Raw genomic sequence first — 13,373 nt, forward strand, 5'->3', positions numbered from 1 at the left:
CAATGCAACTTAAGAGTATTTTTCACTGTGGGCAAGCTGCTGTATCATTTTAATAGTCATTAAACCAAAAAGGCAAGTTTTAAAGGCAATGGCAAGCCAGAGGTGATGTTGTATATAGTAGTGATGAGTTTGAAGACTTGAATTAGCTCTGACACTCCCACCAGTCATCACTAAGTATGGTCTACTTTTCCTACCTGTTTGTTTTCTTTCTCACAGTTGATCTGGAGCAGGTATTTGAGCTGGATTCTCTGGAATACCTGGAGGCCCTGGAATGTGTGACTGAGCGTTTGGAAAACCGTGTCAACTTCTGCAAGGCCCATCTCATGATGATCACCTGTTTTGACATCACCTCTAGACGCCGATAAAGGATGAACCTCAAGAGAATTTTAATGCACATCTCTGCCATCCTCCTTTTTCCTTCCAAACAGCATCCCAAAGACAAAAGAATGAGGATGAAGGTTGGAGTCAAGTCTCAGCTGTGTGTATGAGAGATTTGCTATACTATACAGAGGAGTAGTATTAAAAAAACAAACAGAACAAGCATGGAAAATGGAGATAGAAGGTTGTTGATACTCTTAGCCTAAAAGAGCACTTTGTGGAACCTTTTAAGGACGTGTCTGTAAATAAGAACTGCTGGCAGAAGACACTTCTTTCCCTGCATTAGCTGAGGAAGGAGGAAAGGTGGTTGTGGGACTTCCATTGAGAGGTTCATTAAAAGAAAACCTATCCAGAAAAACTGTTCAAGTGCCTTGCAAATCTTTGTTATCCAAACATTTATGTTCATACTTTATTGTGTACAGATGGTGCTAGTCAAGAAAAGAAAAAGGAAAAAAAAAAAACAAATACACTTTTGAAATGTATTTACAGCTTGTTTTTCTCTTGGTGTTTTCTCCTATTTCAGACTTGCTGTTTCTAAGTAACTTGTGTTTGTAGAGATATTTCCTAATCAGTACAACATATGAATAAATGTTAACTGTCTTTTCTTGTTACCAGAGTAAGGCCACTCAAAGAGAAATTCAGCTTTCCCAGATGACACAAACATATTTCTAGCAGAGAATAAGGTTTGTTTAAATGCTGTTCTGTACTCTCTTATATGCTGGAGAACACCATCATTTTCCCAGCCTGTTTTGCAGTGTAAGAGAGAGAAGTGACATTACTGTGAAGTAAATATCTTTTCAATTTGATCCAACCCCCACAACTTGTTTTCTTGTTCATATATGTTTTGCTTTGTACTGGCTGGAGTTATGAATGAGGAGGTACCTTTTCCTGGTGCTAGTAACTTGCTGGAAAATTGTCCTCTAGGCTAAGGGTTCCCATGTTTATCAGTCCAAAAATGAGTGATTTGTTCTTTCTTGAGACTGTGACTGATGACATTTAGCTTCACCTCTTTACAATCTATACCACTGCAAGACATGTTTTGTCAGCTTCTGATCCCTGGCCCAGTGTGTCCATACTCACAGTTGTAGCTGAGGAGTGCAGGGTCTGCTCAGCTCAGCACATCTGGAAATAAAGCAAATGAGTAGATACAGCACTTCAAGCATGTTGGCTATGGCATCTTTACTAATCCTCAGTACCTGAAGCCATGGCAAAATTCACATTGACATCGAAAGGACAAGGGTCAGCACCTCCCTATACATCCAGTTATTTTACTAGTTTGCCTCTTTATCTACAAAACAGTTTGTGGGAAGTAACATCCTTTGTATTTCATAAACAAATGTGCAAAACCGCATTTTAATTACATATGAGCATGAATAATTATTTTGTGGAATTCGGTTTCTTATTCCTCTATATTGAAATAAGCACATTCAGAAAATTTCCTCTCTCATACATTTGTGTTACCCTCCTGTTGCTTATGAGGAAATAAGACTATTTTTTAATATACTCAAAATGCATCAATTAACTGCTTACTTAAGTGCAACTCTTCTTTCCCTGCACCTTTGTATCAATGCCATCTTATAATACCCCAATGGTAAAACAATACTGGTAGATTTTCTAGTGGTTACATGAACAGAAAAGCTGTTTTAAAAAGCAAAAGTAACATTTGTATAGTTTTATTTTCTTTTAGTGCTCTACAACTCGTAAAAAAAATCTTACTCACTCTGTTACCTTTGTCACTGGATTTTGTAGAAAATTCTACTTAAAATCTATAGGATTATTTGGAAAGGAAAAAAAGGTCCTGTGTGAAAGTCACTTTCTAGTCGGTTCCACAGCAATTTCCTATCATGAAACTTATATTCTAAGTGTTAAAGACATACCCCTTTCTCTCTTAAAGAAATATACTCCAACCAACTCTGAAAATCCCCCCAAACAATGTAATTTATTTGGCTTTCTTCTCTTTATAGCAATTTCAGTAGCAGTTACTATGTATTGGTTCTTTGGAGGCCATCTCTTCTCTGCAGGGCACCAAGGATTGAGTACAGCTGCAGAGAGCCAAGGAAATCATCCCTGCACACAGTCCATGAGTTACACAGGAGTGGTGATGTTTCCATAAACCAAGTGGACACATTTTGGAGCTATCATAAAATACCTATTGCATGTTATGTTCCTCACCCACAGTAACTTGTTTATTCATTTATGCTCGATTTGGTACTTCTGCAGCTTAAGAAGCATAGCAAAAAGAATGTGTACCTAGCCATTGTTTTAAAGAGTAAGAGCATATGTTCACCCTGTTTATCACAATGGACAAAAATTGATCCCTGAAACCAAATTGATTACACCAAGGATGAATTCAGCATAGTAAAAAATATGTACTAATTGAGCAGAATTGCAGTACTTACAAATATTTTATTTCTGTGCCCCTAATTAGAGTAGCCATTAACTCCCATAATATACTAGTATTCATATTCTGAAATCCATATGCATTCTTGACTTTCTGTCATTTCATTTCAGAATTTGCCACTATGTTTTTAAGAATTTCAATGGCTCAATACAAGAAAAGGAATGGAAAATTTTGTGGAGATTTGACATGATAAAATGTTATCTTCTTGAAAACAGCTTTTTACTTCAAAATTTAAATTACTGTAACTCAAGTATTTGCAAAACACATAAAGCATTAAGGGCTTTATTATGAAATTGATCTCAGTTTGCAGTAGCCAGCATTTTAGAGAAGATACATACACTTCTGCAAGTCATCCAGGAAGCCCATTCTTTAAGGCATTGCTGTTTTTATGCTGATTTTTTAAAAGGCATCATGTAGCCCAAAATACACAAGAGCAACACGAATGTAATGCCTAATCATTTTCACATTCAGAAATCAATCTTATTTCCCTGGGACAGCTTTAGCAGGAAACAGCAGTGTTAATGTAATTAGGTTTGAAGGTTAATTCTTTGCTCACACGTGTCACGGAAGGTGTCACGGAAGATCGGGAGATCGCAGCTCTTCATTGTCAGGCTGTGAGAGGACTGTGGAACACCAGCACTGCTCCACATCCCCTCCGGCACCTGGGGGCACTTCCTGGGAACTTCTGCTCTTGCCATACGGGAACCTTATTCATACAAGGGACAGGAGTTGCTCTAGAGCCATAAATTGAAGTGCAACCATAGGCTGGAGACTTTGGCTGTGCTTAGGGTGATTCAGACATCCTTCCTGTCTGTGTCAGCTCTCACAGCAGGCAGAAGCTGCTCTGGCTCTGACAGTCAATTTGTGCTCTGAATGGTGTGGGAGAGCCCTAATTCCTGGTGCATTTGTCACACTGTCTTTTCTTTTGCCATGCATGCCTTGCATTTGCCTCAAAACAATTCCTTGTCAAGTCATTCAGATCTAAGTAATCCAAAGTATTACTTTACAGAAGGACAAAGAAGGAAACTAATAGTTCCCTTTCTTAGGTTTTCTTGTCATCTCAACTGCTCTGATAAAACTGAGGCACAATTGCATTAAGAATCAGAAGAGTTATTACAAAGTAAACCCAGTTGTGAGGAAAATTCATCCACCTGCCATTTTTTGGGGCATTTACTGTTACTTATATAGTAGAAGATCATGCTACTCTTAGGTTTTTAACACTTTCTCATTTTGTGTAAGGCCAGCCAGGGCTTTTGCTGAACATCTGTCTTCGATCCAGTCTAAGAAGACCCACTGCCATAAATCCTAGCTTCTGAAACTTGCAGGTCCATAAAATAGTAGCTGGCACAAAGCAATGGCATGATCCTCTGACATGACTCTTAGTGAGAGCTGCATAGAATGTACAAAAAGGGATCAAAGAAACACACTGCCATTTTTTTCTTTTATCTCTAAATGTAGCAATTATAGAGGCTGAAAGCTGGGAGTGATGCTGGGAATAATACATACCAAATCCCATGTTTGCTTACAGAAAAGTCTGTCTTGAAGTGTGGGGTTTATGTCTTCACTTTTTTCATTTATCTCAATAATATGGTTGGTCTTAAAATAGGGACCTGTGGCATGGAATTCAAATGTGATGACAGCTGAAAAATATAGACTCTTACAAATCACCTTCTACAAATATTTGTGATGTGGCTGTATTGTTTTTAATGAGCTAAAAATCATTGTAGAAACAAAAGTTGTACATGCACCGATAAATACACACGCACAGAGCCTGAGATGGCCCCCTTACACATTGCTGAGGGGAAGTGGCAGAGCTGCTGACAGGTGGCAACATCACCTCTTCCCTCCTCCAAGGAGTGCCTGCCTACAAAACCTTTCCCCTTGCACTCACCTGGGTGAAGTTAACTTATGCCACACTATAGGGAAAGCTTATGCTTGAAACTCTTTCAAGGGCTTCTTTAAAAGGTTCTTTGTTACCCAGGTTCTTCTGTAGCCAAATTGCTGCAGTTCCCATGTAGGACCTGTTAAAGCCTGTAAAAGTATTCCAGATGAACTACTCTATATTTCAGAGTGTCATGAAATTACAGAAAGATATTTCATAATCTCAGCTGTTTAACACAACAATTTCTACATTGCATACAGCATAGTTACATCAACTGAGAGCCTGGACTCTTGGTGGTCTGTGAAGCTTCCTGTCTAGTCCTAACAGAATTAAAATTGTAAATTGAGGTTTCTGCATTGCAGAAGCAAATTCAGTTCTCCTAAGCCAGAGGCTGAGCAACCTCTGATGCCAGTTCATATGATGGGAAGGATGGTTCATATGATGGGAAGGATGATTGCACAGCATCAGGGATGCACCAGCTCATTGCAGAGATCATTAAATACCAACAGGAATGGATGATGACGGTAGAGAGAGGCATTTCTTCTCAAATCCATGGATGGTAGCGTACCTCGCTTAATCTTGATATCCTCATGGTCTATGTTTAGTAACTCCAAGGCCTTTGCATTGGCAACACACAGCAGTTTTTGAAGACACGAGGCTGGCTGTTGCTAGCTATCCTAAGATTTGTAAGAGGTTTCCAAATAACCATAGCAAACACAACTGTGAATGATTTGTCAATGCAAAGTTAATAATCTCTGTTGCATTTATTATGCGCTCATCCTAGGGTTATCTGAGCTTCCATACCTGTTCCTGGAAATGATAAACCATTTTATTATTGTCTTTATCTTTTCTTCTTTCTCCTTCTCAAGCAACCTTTCAAAACAAACAAAAAAAATTCCCTTGGAAATGTAGCACCCTTTTGCCACCAAATTCACGAAGAGCAGTCTCGTGCTCACTTATGCAAGCTTTTGAAGCTCACAAAGGGCATGATGATTCTGCAAAGAATGAGGTGCTGAAAGTAGCTGAAAAAGTAGCATTCAGTAGCATTCAGCTATAGTGTTTCAAACAAACTACCTTCAAACCCTCCTGGATAGGAAATAAAACACAACCCAAACCATCTTACTTTGAGTGGTCCTACTTAAGTATTGAGCAAACTTTATAATAATGGTAATAAATTGGTGCTTGAGGCAGTTTCAGCTATATTACATATTCTCTATATACTATAGATATGGATGTATTCACCCTCTTTATTGTATATGTATGTGTGTGAGTATTTACATGTAGCACACATACATATATGTTTTATGTATGCATAGATACTAACTTTTCTACATTTTACTTCTTTCCCACCCATAGCTGAAACTGCTGGTTACTAACATCCACATCCACATCATATTCTATGTATGAAGGATATAATTTATTTGTAAACTCAGGATGTTCTTGTTTTATAGAGTTGCTTGTATTTTATAATTTATTTACACATCATGGTTGGAAATGCTTATCTAAGTGCTATGCATTGAAGTGTATGTTTGCTAAATCCATTTCACTCTGTCCATGGCTATGTTCTTTCTCATTATAACAGTGGTATAAAATAGGGCTACGGAGGAGAGAAACTGATAGATGTAGAACTTATTCTGGTCCCATCATTGGGCAATTCCAGGAAAGGATGTATCAGTAGTATATATATATATATATTTTATCACCTAAATTTTATGGGGAAAAAAGGAGAAAGAATAGCATGAGGACAAGTTCAAAATGTGGAAAGTCACAGCCATTTCCAAGTTTGTCAACAAATGCATTGAACCTTTTGCCATTAAAATTGTAAAGTTTATTGTTTGCTGGCTAAAAAATATCCCTTTTGTGGTATTTGAGGTGTGAAACATTGTCAAAAATATGATGTCTGGAAAAAAATCAAACTATAGTGGCATTAAATGTTTACTTTTATCTTACCAATATATCTGCCTCCTCCTCCTGACTCTTTCACTTTAGATAAGAGCCTTTCATGGCATTTCATACTGGAGAATGCTTTTGACCCACAAGAGGATGTGGTATCATAACGGTGAAAGTGAGCAAGAGAGCAAGATCAAACCTGAAAATAAAATGACCAAAGGGGTTCTATCAAGCAAGGGTTTACTGAGAAGCAAATTCACCAGAAAACAATAAGAAATTGCTGGGTTTGGTACCAATCACAAAAATACTACCAGCAAGCAGAGCAGCATTAACTTGCCTGCTGCTGTCCAGAAACACAAAGAAAACAGTCACAGACCTGAATGGTCAGGCTTTTACATCAGCTGGTTATGCATATACACAGGGATTGCTCTTTTGCATCTGTGAGCAGGGGAAAAATCTGAGACCAAACAAATATAAAAGATGTATTCATAGGTATATTTTTTTATCATCTTTAGCAATTGTGTCACATTTCCCTTGGCCACCATGCAGGTAAGTAAGACATGGGAGTTATAAAAAGACTTTGTGTCCATTACTCAAGACATTTTTCTCTCTCAGAGAGGCAGTAGTGGCAGGTTCAGCAGCCTCTGAGCTGCTGCAGAGGTGTGCACAATATCTGCTTGCCTTCAGCTCATGTTTGTGGCATTCCCTGTTGTTAATTAAGACAGCACTTTGCTTGCAGAACAAAATGTGAACGAGCTCTCTGGGTAAATCTCACATGCCAACCAACACCTGAATAAGCCCTGATAAAGATGCTGAGCTCTTCCCATCAGAAGAAAACCACAGATCTTATTTCCTGTGGGAAAGATTAAAAAAAAAAACAACCCAAATCAGTCAAAAAATCTTTTACATCATCTGCTGGCAGATGATTTTCTCATATTCCTTACTTTAGGAGGGACATGTTAGGGTGTTAGGCATTAAATATTTGGTTAACAATTTGATAAGAATTTAATAAAGTCCTTTCTTCTATTTTATTATTATACAGCAGAGTGGCAGATCTAGCAGTCACAGTTGCAGGGAATGCAGTTGTTTATGGTGACCTCTTTTAAAGGAAAAATACTGAGGTGGATACAGTGGCAAAGGCTGGCAAAGATGATGGGGAGGAGACAGTCTCCTCCTTTCCCTTCTTAGAGCAGCAAGCCCTGTGCTACCTTAGCTGCTGCCCCAGGCCAGTAAATTTGCATGCTGTGCCTCTCCACAGTATCTGTAAATGAAGATAAACAGCCAATTTTTTTATCTGTGGGCTGTTCAGAATAGCTCTGATTTGCTCTAAAGAGCTAAAAGGCTTATTGCCTACTTTGGAGGTGATTTATCTTCATTGCTGTTATCATGCAGCCACATCAGTATTGAGGAGCCCTGAGTGCCTTACAGAGACAAAACCAGAAAAATGGTTTAGTGCAAGTCCTAGATTTTGTCTAAGACAGAACTGATGGTGAGGAGATCTAGATGAGCTGCAAAGAGAATCAATTCACTCTTGGTCAAATCTGGAGCCTTACAGAACCCAATGCCACACACTTCTGATTTGGGGCAAGACAGCAAGATATTCACGGAGTGGAAAAAGTAGCTCACGCCTGGCAAAAGTCTGGTGTCCTTATGAGGCCTGCCTGAAACTGTTGATACATCTTTTAAAGTAATGACCAAGTTTTGTCTTTAAAACTATTAACTTGCCAGACTAAAAATCAGGTTTAGGGTGGAAATCTGATCAACCCCATCTTCTTATGGGGCCCCAAATAAGCTCTCTAGCTATTGGAAAACCAGGAGGTCAGGTTGTTGCTAAAGCATGTTCCTCTCCCACATCCATCTGCAAACCAGACTCCCGGGAGCTCACCCTCATTTTGGCTGACAGTATCTGCCTGGGAGACACTGAAGGGGGATGAAGGCTAGAAAATTCAGTTCCCAGTCTTTGAGATGAACACAAAGTGAATATTTAGTTGCTCTGGAAAAGGCCATCTGTGGATTTTACGGTTTATGATAGTTAGTAGTCTTGACAGTTGCCGATCTGGCAGTTTTGGAGGCTGACATCTGCTATTTAACCACTGAGCAAAGCTTTGCTGGCTGTGACCACACAAATGCTTTACATTGCTCAAAGACCACTTTGATAACCTCCAGGAACAAGTAGGTAGCTTGGTGGTCCTGTCCACTCTCAGGAACTATCCTGGCAAGTACTGACTTGGGAAAAGCTTCTAGACAGCCAAACCCAGTCCATCTCAATGGGTGCTTGTTGTGGGAAAAGACCTGCATTCGTGTGCATATGTTTATACGTGTCTCTTCTGTGGACCCTTATAGCACAGGTTTGGCACCTATGCTTTCTGTCAGATTGTGAGTTTCATACCAACGAAATGACAGCCAAACATATTCAGCTGTGTGTGTCTGGCACATATCCATATCTCAATTTCTATTTCCTAGGAACCCAAGTGCTGCCAGACACATCAGGATTATGTGCAGGACTCGAGGCTTGCTATGGAGAGGAAATCTCACCTCCAGCAATGAGGGACCTTTGTCACTCACTTTAAAAGGAGCAGGGACTGTCCTTGTCCCTCTCTCATCCTTTCTCCTCTTCGTTCCCTGAATGACAGAACACCAGGGAGAGAGAGCCTTGACATTTTCCTAAATTTAGTTTGTCAAAAGGTGAATTGCTCATTGTAGTTACAATATAGAAGGAAGAATATAAAATATAGAAGGAAGAGGAGCACAAAACCACCTTGCTCGCTGGGCTGTGCTCCACAGACTCCTCCACACTGGCACCCTTGGATGCTCTGTGCCACCCAGCCCAGCCCTTTGCAGGCTGCCCCTTGGAGCTTGATTGAAATGAGCTCCTGGTGGCACTGAGGGAGCAGCAATGCTCCCTCTCACCCTGCCTTTCAATGCCCATCCGTGCAGAGGGGCTCAGCTCTCTCCCTGTCTGTGCTTTAGCTGAATGCCCAGGGACACTAATGTGGAGAGTCATGGCAGCTGCCTGGTTTTATTTAAGAGCAAGCTGCCTGCTGCTAAGCCATATTTGGTGGAAACCTCACAGTACCCAGCAAGGGGCACTGAGGGAGCCAAGCAAGACACTGTAAACAGCATTTTCTCCTAATTTCTGAGGACAACAGAAGGCATGGCAATTACTGGAATGATGAGCAAGATAAGAGCTGGCTCCTGGCCCTGCTGCTGGTGACTTCTGCAGCCCTGGGGGCTGGTGTAGCTCAGGCTCACGCCTGCCCTGAGTTTCCAGAGGCTCAAAAAAACATTTCTGAAGGTTATATGTTAAGCCACCAAGATGCTGTGAAATCCACAGAAAAGCTTCTGGATAGCCCCTAAGCTGAGGAATTTCGGACTTTGCACCCATTGAGCCCTTCTTTCTGCTGTCAAGGCCGAAACAATGGGAGTACCCTTTCCAGCTTGCTTGACAATCAGTTGTGGTGGCATGAAGTGTCCACAGAGCAGGTCAGTTACAAACACTGTGTGCACACTAAATAAACCTGTAGCCCAGCAAGAGGGCTTTGTACCTGCAATCTGTGATGGGGTTGCAGTTCGTATGAGAGCACCAGGGCACTGAAATACTTCCATGGTGAAAAAATTATTCTGGGACTGATATCTCCACCCAGTAAAATCACCTAGACTCCTGTTACTCATCTTATGAAATATTTATTTATTGCTCCTCTGAACAATTCCTTGCTTGCTTTTATGTCATTGCTAATAGCTTGCTTTCCAAAGTTTTCCACATATTTGCAACACACAATGGCTCAAGATGAAGGTTTCCCAGTAGATGACTGTAGTCATCAGTCAAGGCATGGGAGCCTTCTAGGAGGTTGCTGCAAAGCTGTATGTAGTTTCTTATTAAGGTGCTTTTAAGGCTGTTCTGAACTGGCTACTTTCACCACCCTACATCACACAGACATCAGGACAGTGATGCTGCCTGTGCACAGCCCCTTGACACATCCCAGAGCAATGATAGCTGCTCACTTGTCCCTGCAAAGGCACAGGACATGCAATGGCACCAGCTGGCCAGAGGCCTGCTCAGAGGCACCATTTCATTTTGGGATTCATTTTGTTGTCTCACTGGAAGCAAAAACCCACTGAGGCTGGGAGAGAAAACCAAACAATCCAATGCCATGTAATATATATGTCCTATAATGTAATAGTTATGTTGAAGCCAGCTATGAAGATTTAGGATGTTATTTCCCCTCCTCAAACAGGGACTTTGAGTAAAACTGACTCTCATGCTAAGCCATTTTGACCTCTTCATAAGCCTACACCATAAAGTGTGGAGGCTGTTATACTGCCTTATCTTGTTGGGATTGTAAACCTTTGAGCTCTAAATTCTAAAGCCTAGAAATTCTTCCCTAGGCAAGATGGAATAGAACTTTCTATTTTTTTTTTTTTTTAATGCACTGTGAGGTAACTTGTAGTTAAACCTGTGTTTCAGGTGGGAAAGCTGTAAACTAAGGAATCCTACACCTGGCCACATCCTGGAAGTTTTTCTTGACTGCAAGACCATGCTGGCTGGCCAGGAGCTGGGCCGCTCCCTGTGAGAAAATTCATACAGTGCCTGAGGTGTATGGCAGGGCTGAGTGAGGACTGACACAGAGACACTGGTGCCACCACACCTGGCTTCCTCTGCCTAGGACCATCTGCTGGCCTGAGGAATCTCAGGGTTTCACCATTTTGATCTGGCAAACTGCTCAAGCTTTTCATGGGAGTTGAAGATGGCAGTAGCAGAGGGCATTCAAGCCTAATCATAATGAGATTGTCTTTCCTTGGCTGCCTTTTGCAAACCTTGGCTGCATGGGTATCCCCAGGTGGCAAAGCCCTGCTCCGCAAAGAGATGGTGGCAGCTGAGCCCAAACCCCTGGCACGGCAGAGCCAGAGCAGGCCCAGCTCAGCTGGAACCGGAGAGCAGCAGGCACAAACAGCTGCCAAGGTCCAAAGCCAATGTAGGTGTTGAAGACTTGTCCTGCTTTACTGTTGCTCTCTGATATTTGCCAAAAGTGAAGCAGAAAGCTAACATTTCCATGCCCCTTCAGAAATGATTATGTTGTGGTTGTTGGTATTTTCTAGAGAGCTTTTTGCTCTCTGTTCTCTCCCCCCCTCCCCATGCAACAGGAGTTGGACACTTGATACCTTTTTACAAGGAGAAAACCTCCACAGCTTCAAAAGCAAAGGCCCCTGATGAGAGGCTGAATCTGCTACAGAACAGGACACAAAGTGGGCAGAAATGTGCTGGTTTCTCTGCAGTGAGGAGCAGGGAACAGGGAAGCTCCTTGAGGCTCACGAGGTGTGAGGTGGATGGCCCCAAACAGCACCCCAAGCCCCCTTGTCCTCTACAGAGGAACATGCAATAAACTCTGAAGTTGGCTTTGGCACATTGTTGCATTCCCCCACCTGCAGAGGAATGGTGTTGCTTAAGGCACCACATCAGGCAGGAATAAAATGCTTGCCTTTGCCTCCCTCAGCTCCTCATTTGGCCTGGCCTGAGCTGGGATACCTGCCCAGCTCAGTGCTGGCCTGACAGGCCTCAGTCAGGAGGAACAACACCAGGGTTAAAGCCTGTCGGGGCCATGAGCTCAACTTGAGCAAGTCTGCAGGGCTGCAGATTGCCAAACCTGTGTCCACTCTGCAGCTCTGCAGAACAACCACGCACACCAGCCTTTCCCCAGTTCACAAGTAGGAAAAACCCTTTGCTCCTACCATCCAATAACCATCATTTCATGTCACGTAGTAGCAGATTTCAGAGGGCTCTTTCACAGCAGAAGAAATGTTGGTCTGTGGAGGAGCTTCTCCACTATCTTGGAAGGACATGTTTTGCCAAGGCTTTGGATTTTAATAGTAAAACAATTTTGTGGCCTGGGTGTCTCAGTCGCTTTATATGGATTCCATAAACTGCTTTGGGGCCACAATGAAATGAATTTGGACAATGCCCATCTGAAGGATTTTTATTGATTTTCCCATTTGTCAGCTGTAAATAAGGCAGCATCCTTGCCTGGTTGCTGGCAGGCTGCCCCTTCCCAGACTTAGGATCAGAATTACTCTGGTCTTTGCAGAAAACACTGAATCAGATTTTTGTTTATTGTTCACAAATTATGTAACAGTCCCCACAGAAAACATTTGGTAATGATAAGTAGTCTTTGTATATCCTCATTACTCTGACCTTTAAAAATACTGTTATTTACTGGTGCATTCAGCCACAGATGTTCAGAAATTAACATTCCCAAGTCATGATAAGAATTTTCCTCAATCATCTTTTCTGTTAGCATGATGGGGAACATCACTCCACAGTAATTGTATTCTGATCACAGTCTTATCCATGGCACAAGCTGGGTACACTAAGCTAATGACATAAGTGAGAACAGAAATGCAGACATTACCAGTACCTCACTGAAGACTCTCTGCAGAACTCGACATGACTTTCACAAGGAGACTGAAGCACAGCAAGGGGGAATGGGAAAAGCAGAGGCAAACCCCCAGAAGTGATACTCCCAGGCACATGGTGTGACTCCTGGGGATGGTGCTGTGCAGGGCCAGGAGGTGTACTCAATGATCCTTGAGGGTCCCTTCCATCTCAGCTTATTCTGTGCTTCTGGGATCTTTGCTGCTCCAGTTCCCAGACTACCAGCTGTCCCTCAGCTGAACGGCTGCCACTATAGGTATGGAGAGCAATTCCTCCCCACAGCAGTGTGATGCCTAAAATTCCATCCAAAGACTACAAAAGCCTTTCCATTCCTCCCTGTGGGTTCCTGCAGTGTGCTGCTGCTGGTGAGAGGGAGGGATTCGTCACACATCACC

General features: G+C 41.8%; 1 protein-coding gene across 1 annotated transcript in view; it reads left to right on the forward strand.

The window, feature by feature from the left end:
• The window catches only part of KIF26B (kinesin family member 26B), a 277,053-nt gene extending 270,437 nt beyond the window's left edge, over positions 1-6,616 (forward strand). Inside the window, 1 exon segment of the mRNA XM_036380967.1 lies at positions 217-6,616. Coding sequence (XP_036236860.1) covers positions 217-365 — 149 coding nt within the window. The 3' untranslated portion in view covers positions 366-6,616.
• Positions 6,617-13,373: the final 6,757 nt, after the last annotated feature.

Source organism: Molothrus ater, chromosome 3 (assembly GCF_012460135.2).
Source record: "Molothrus ater isolate BHLD 08-10-18 breed brown headed cowbird chromosome 3, BPBGC_Mater_1.1, whole genome shotgun sequence".
Lineage (NCBI taxonomy): Eukaryota > Metazoa > Chordata > Aves > Passeriformes > Icteridae > Molothrus > Molothrus ater.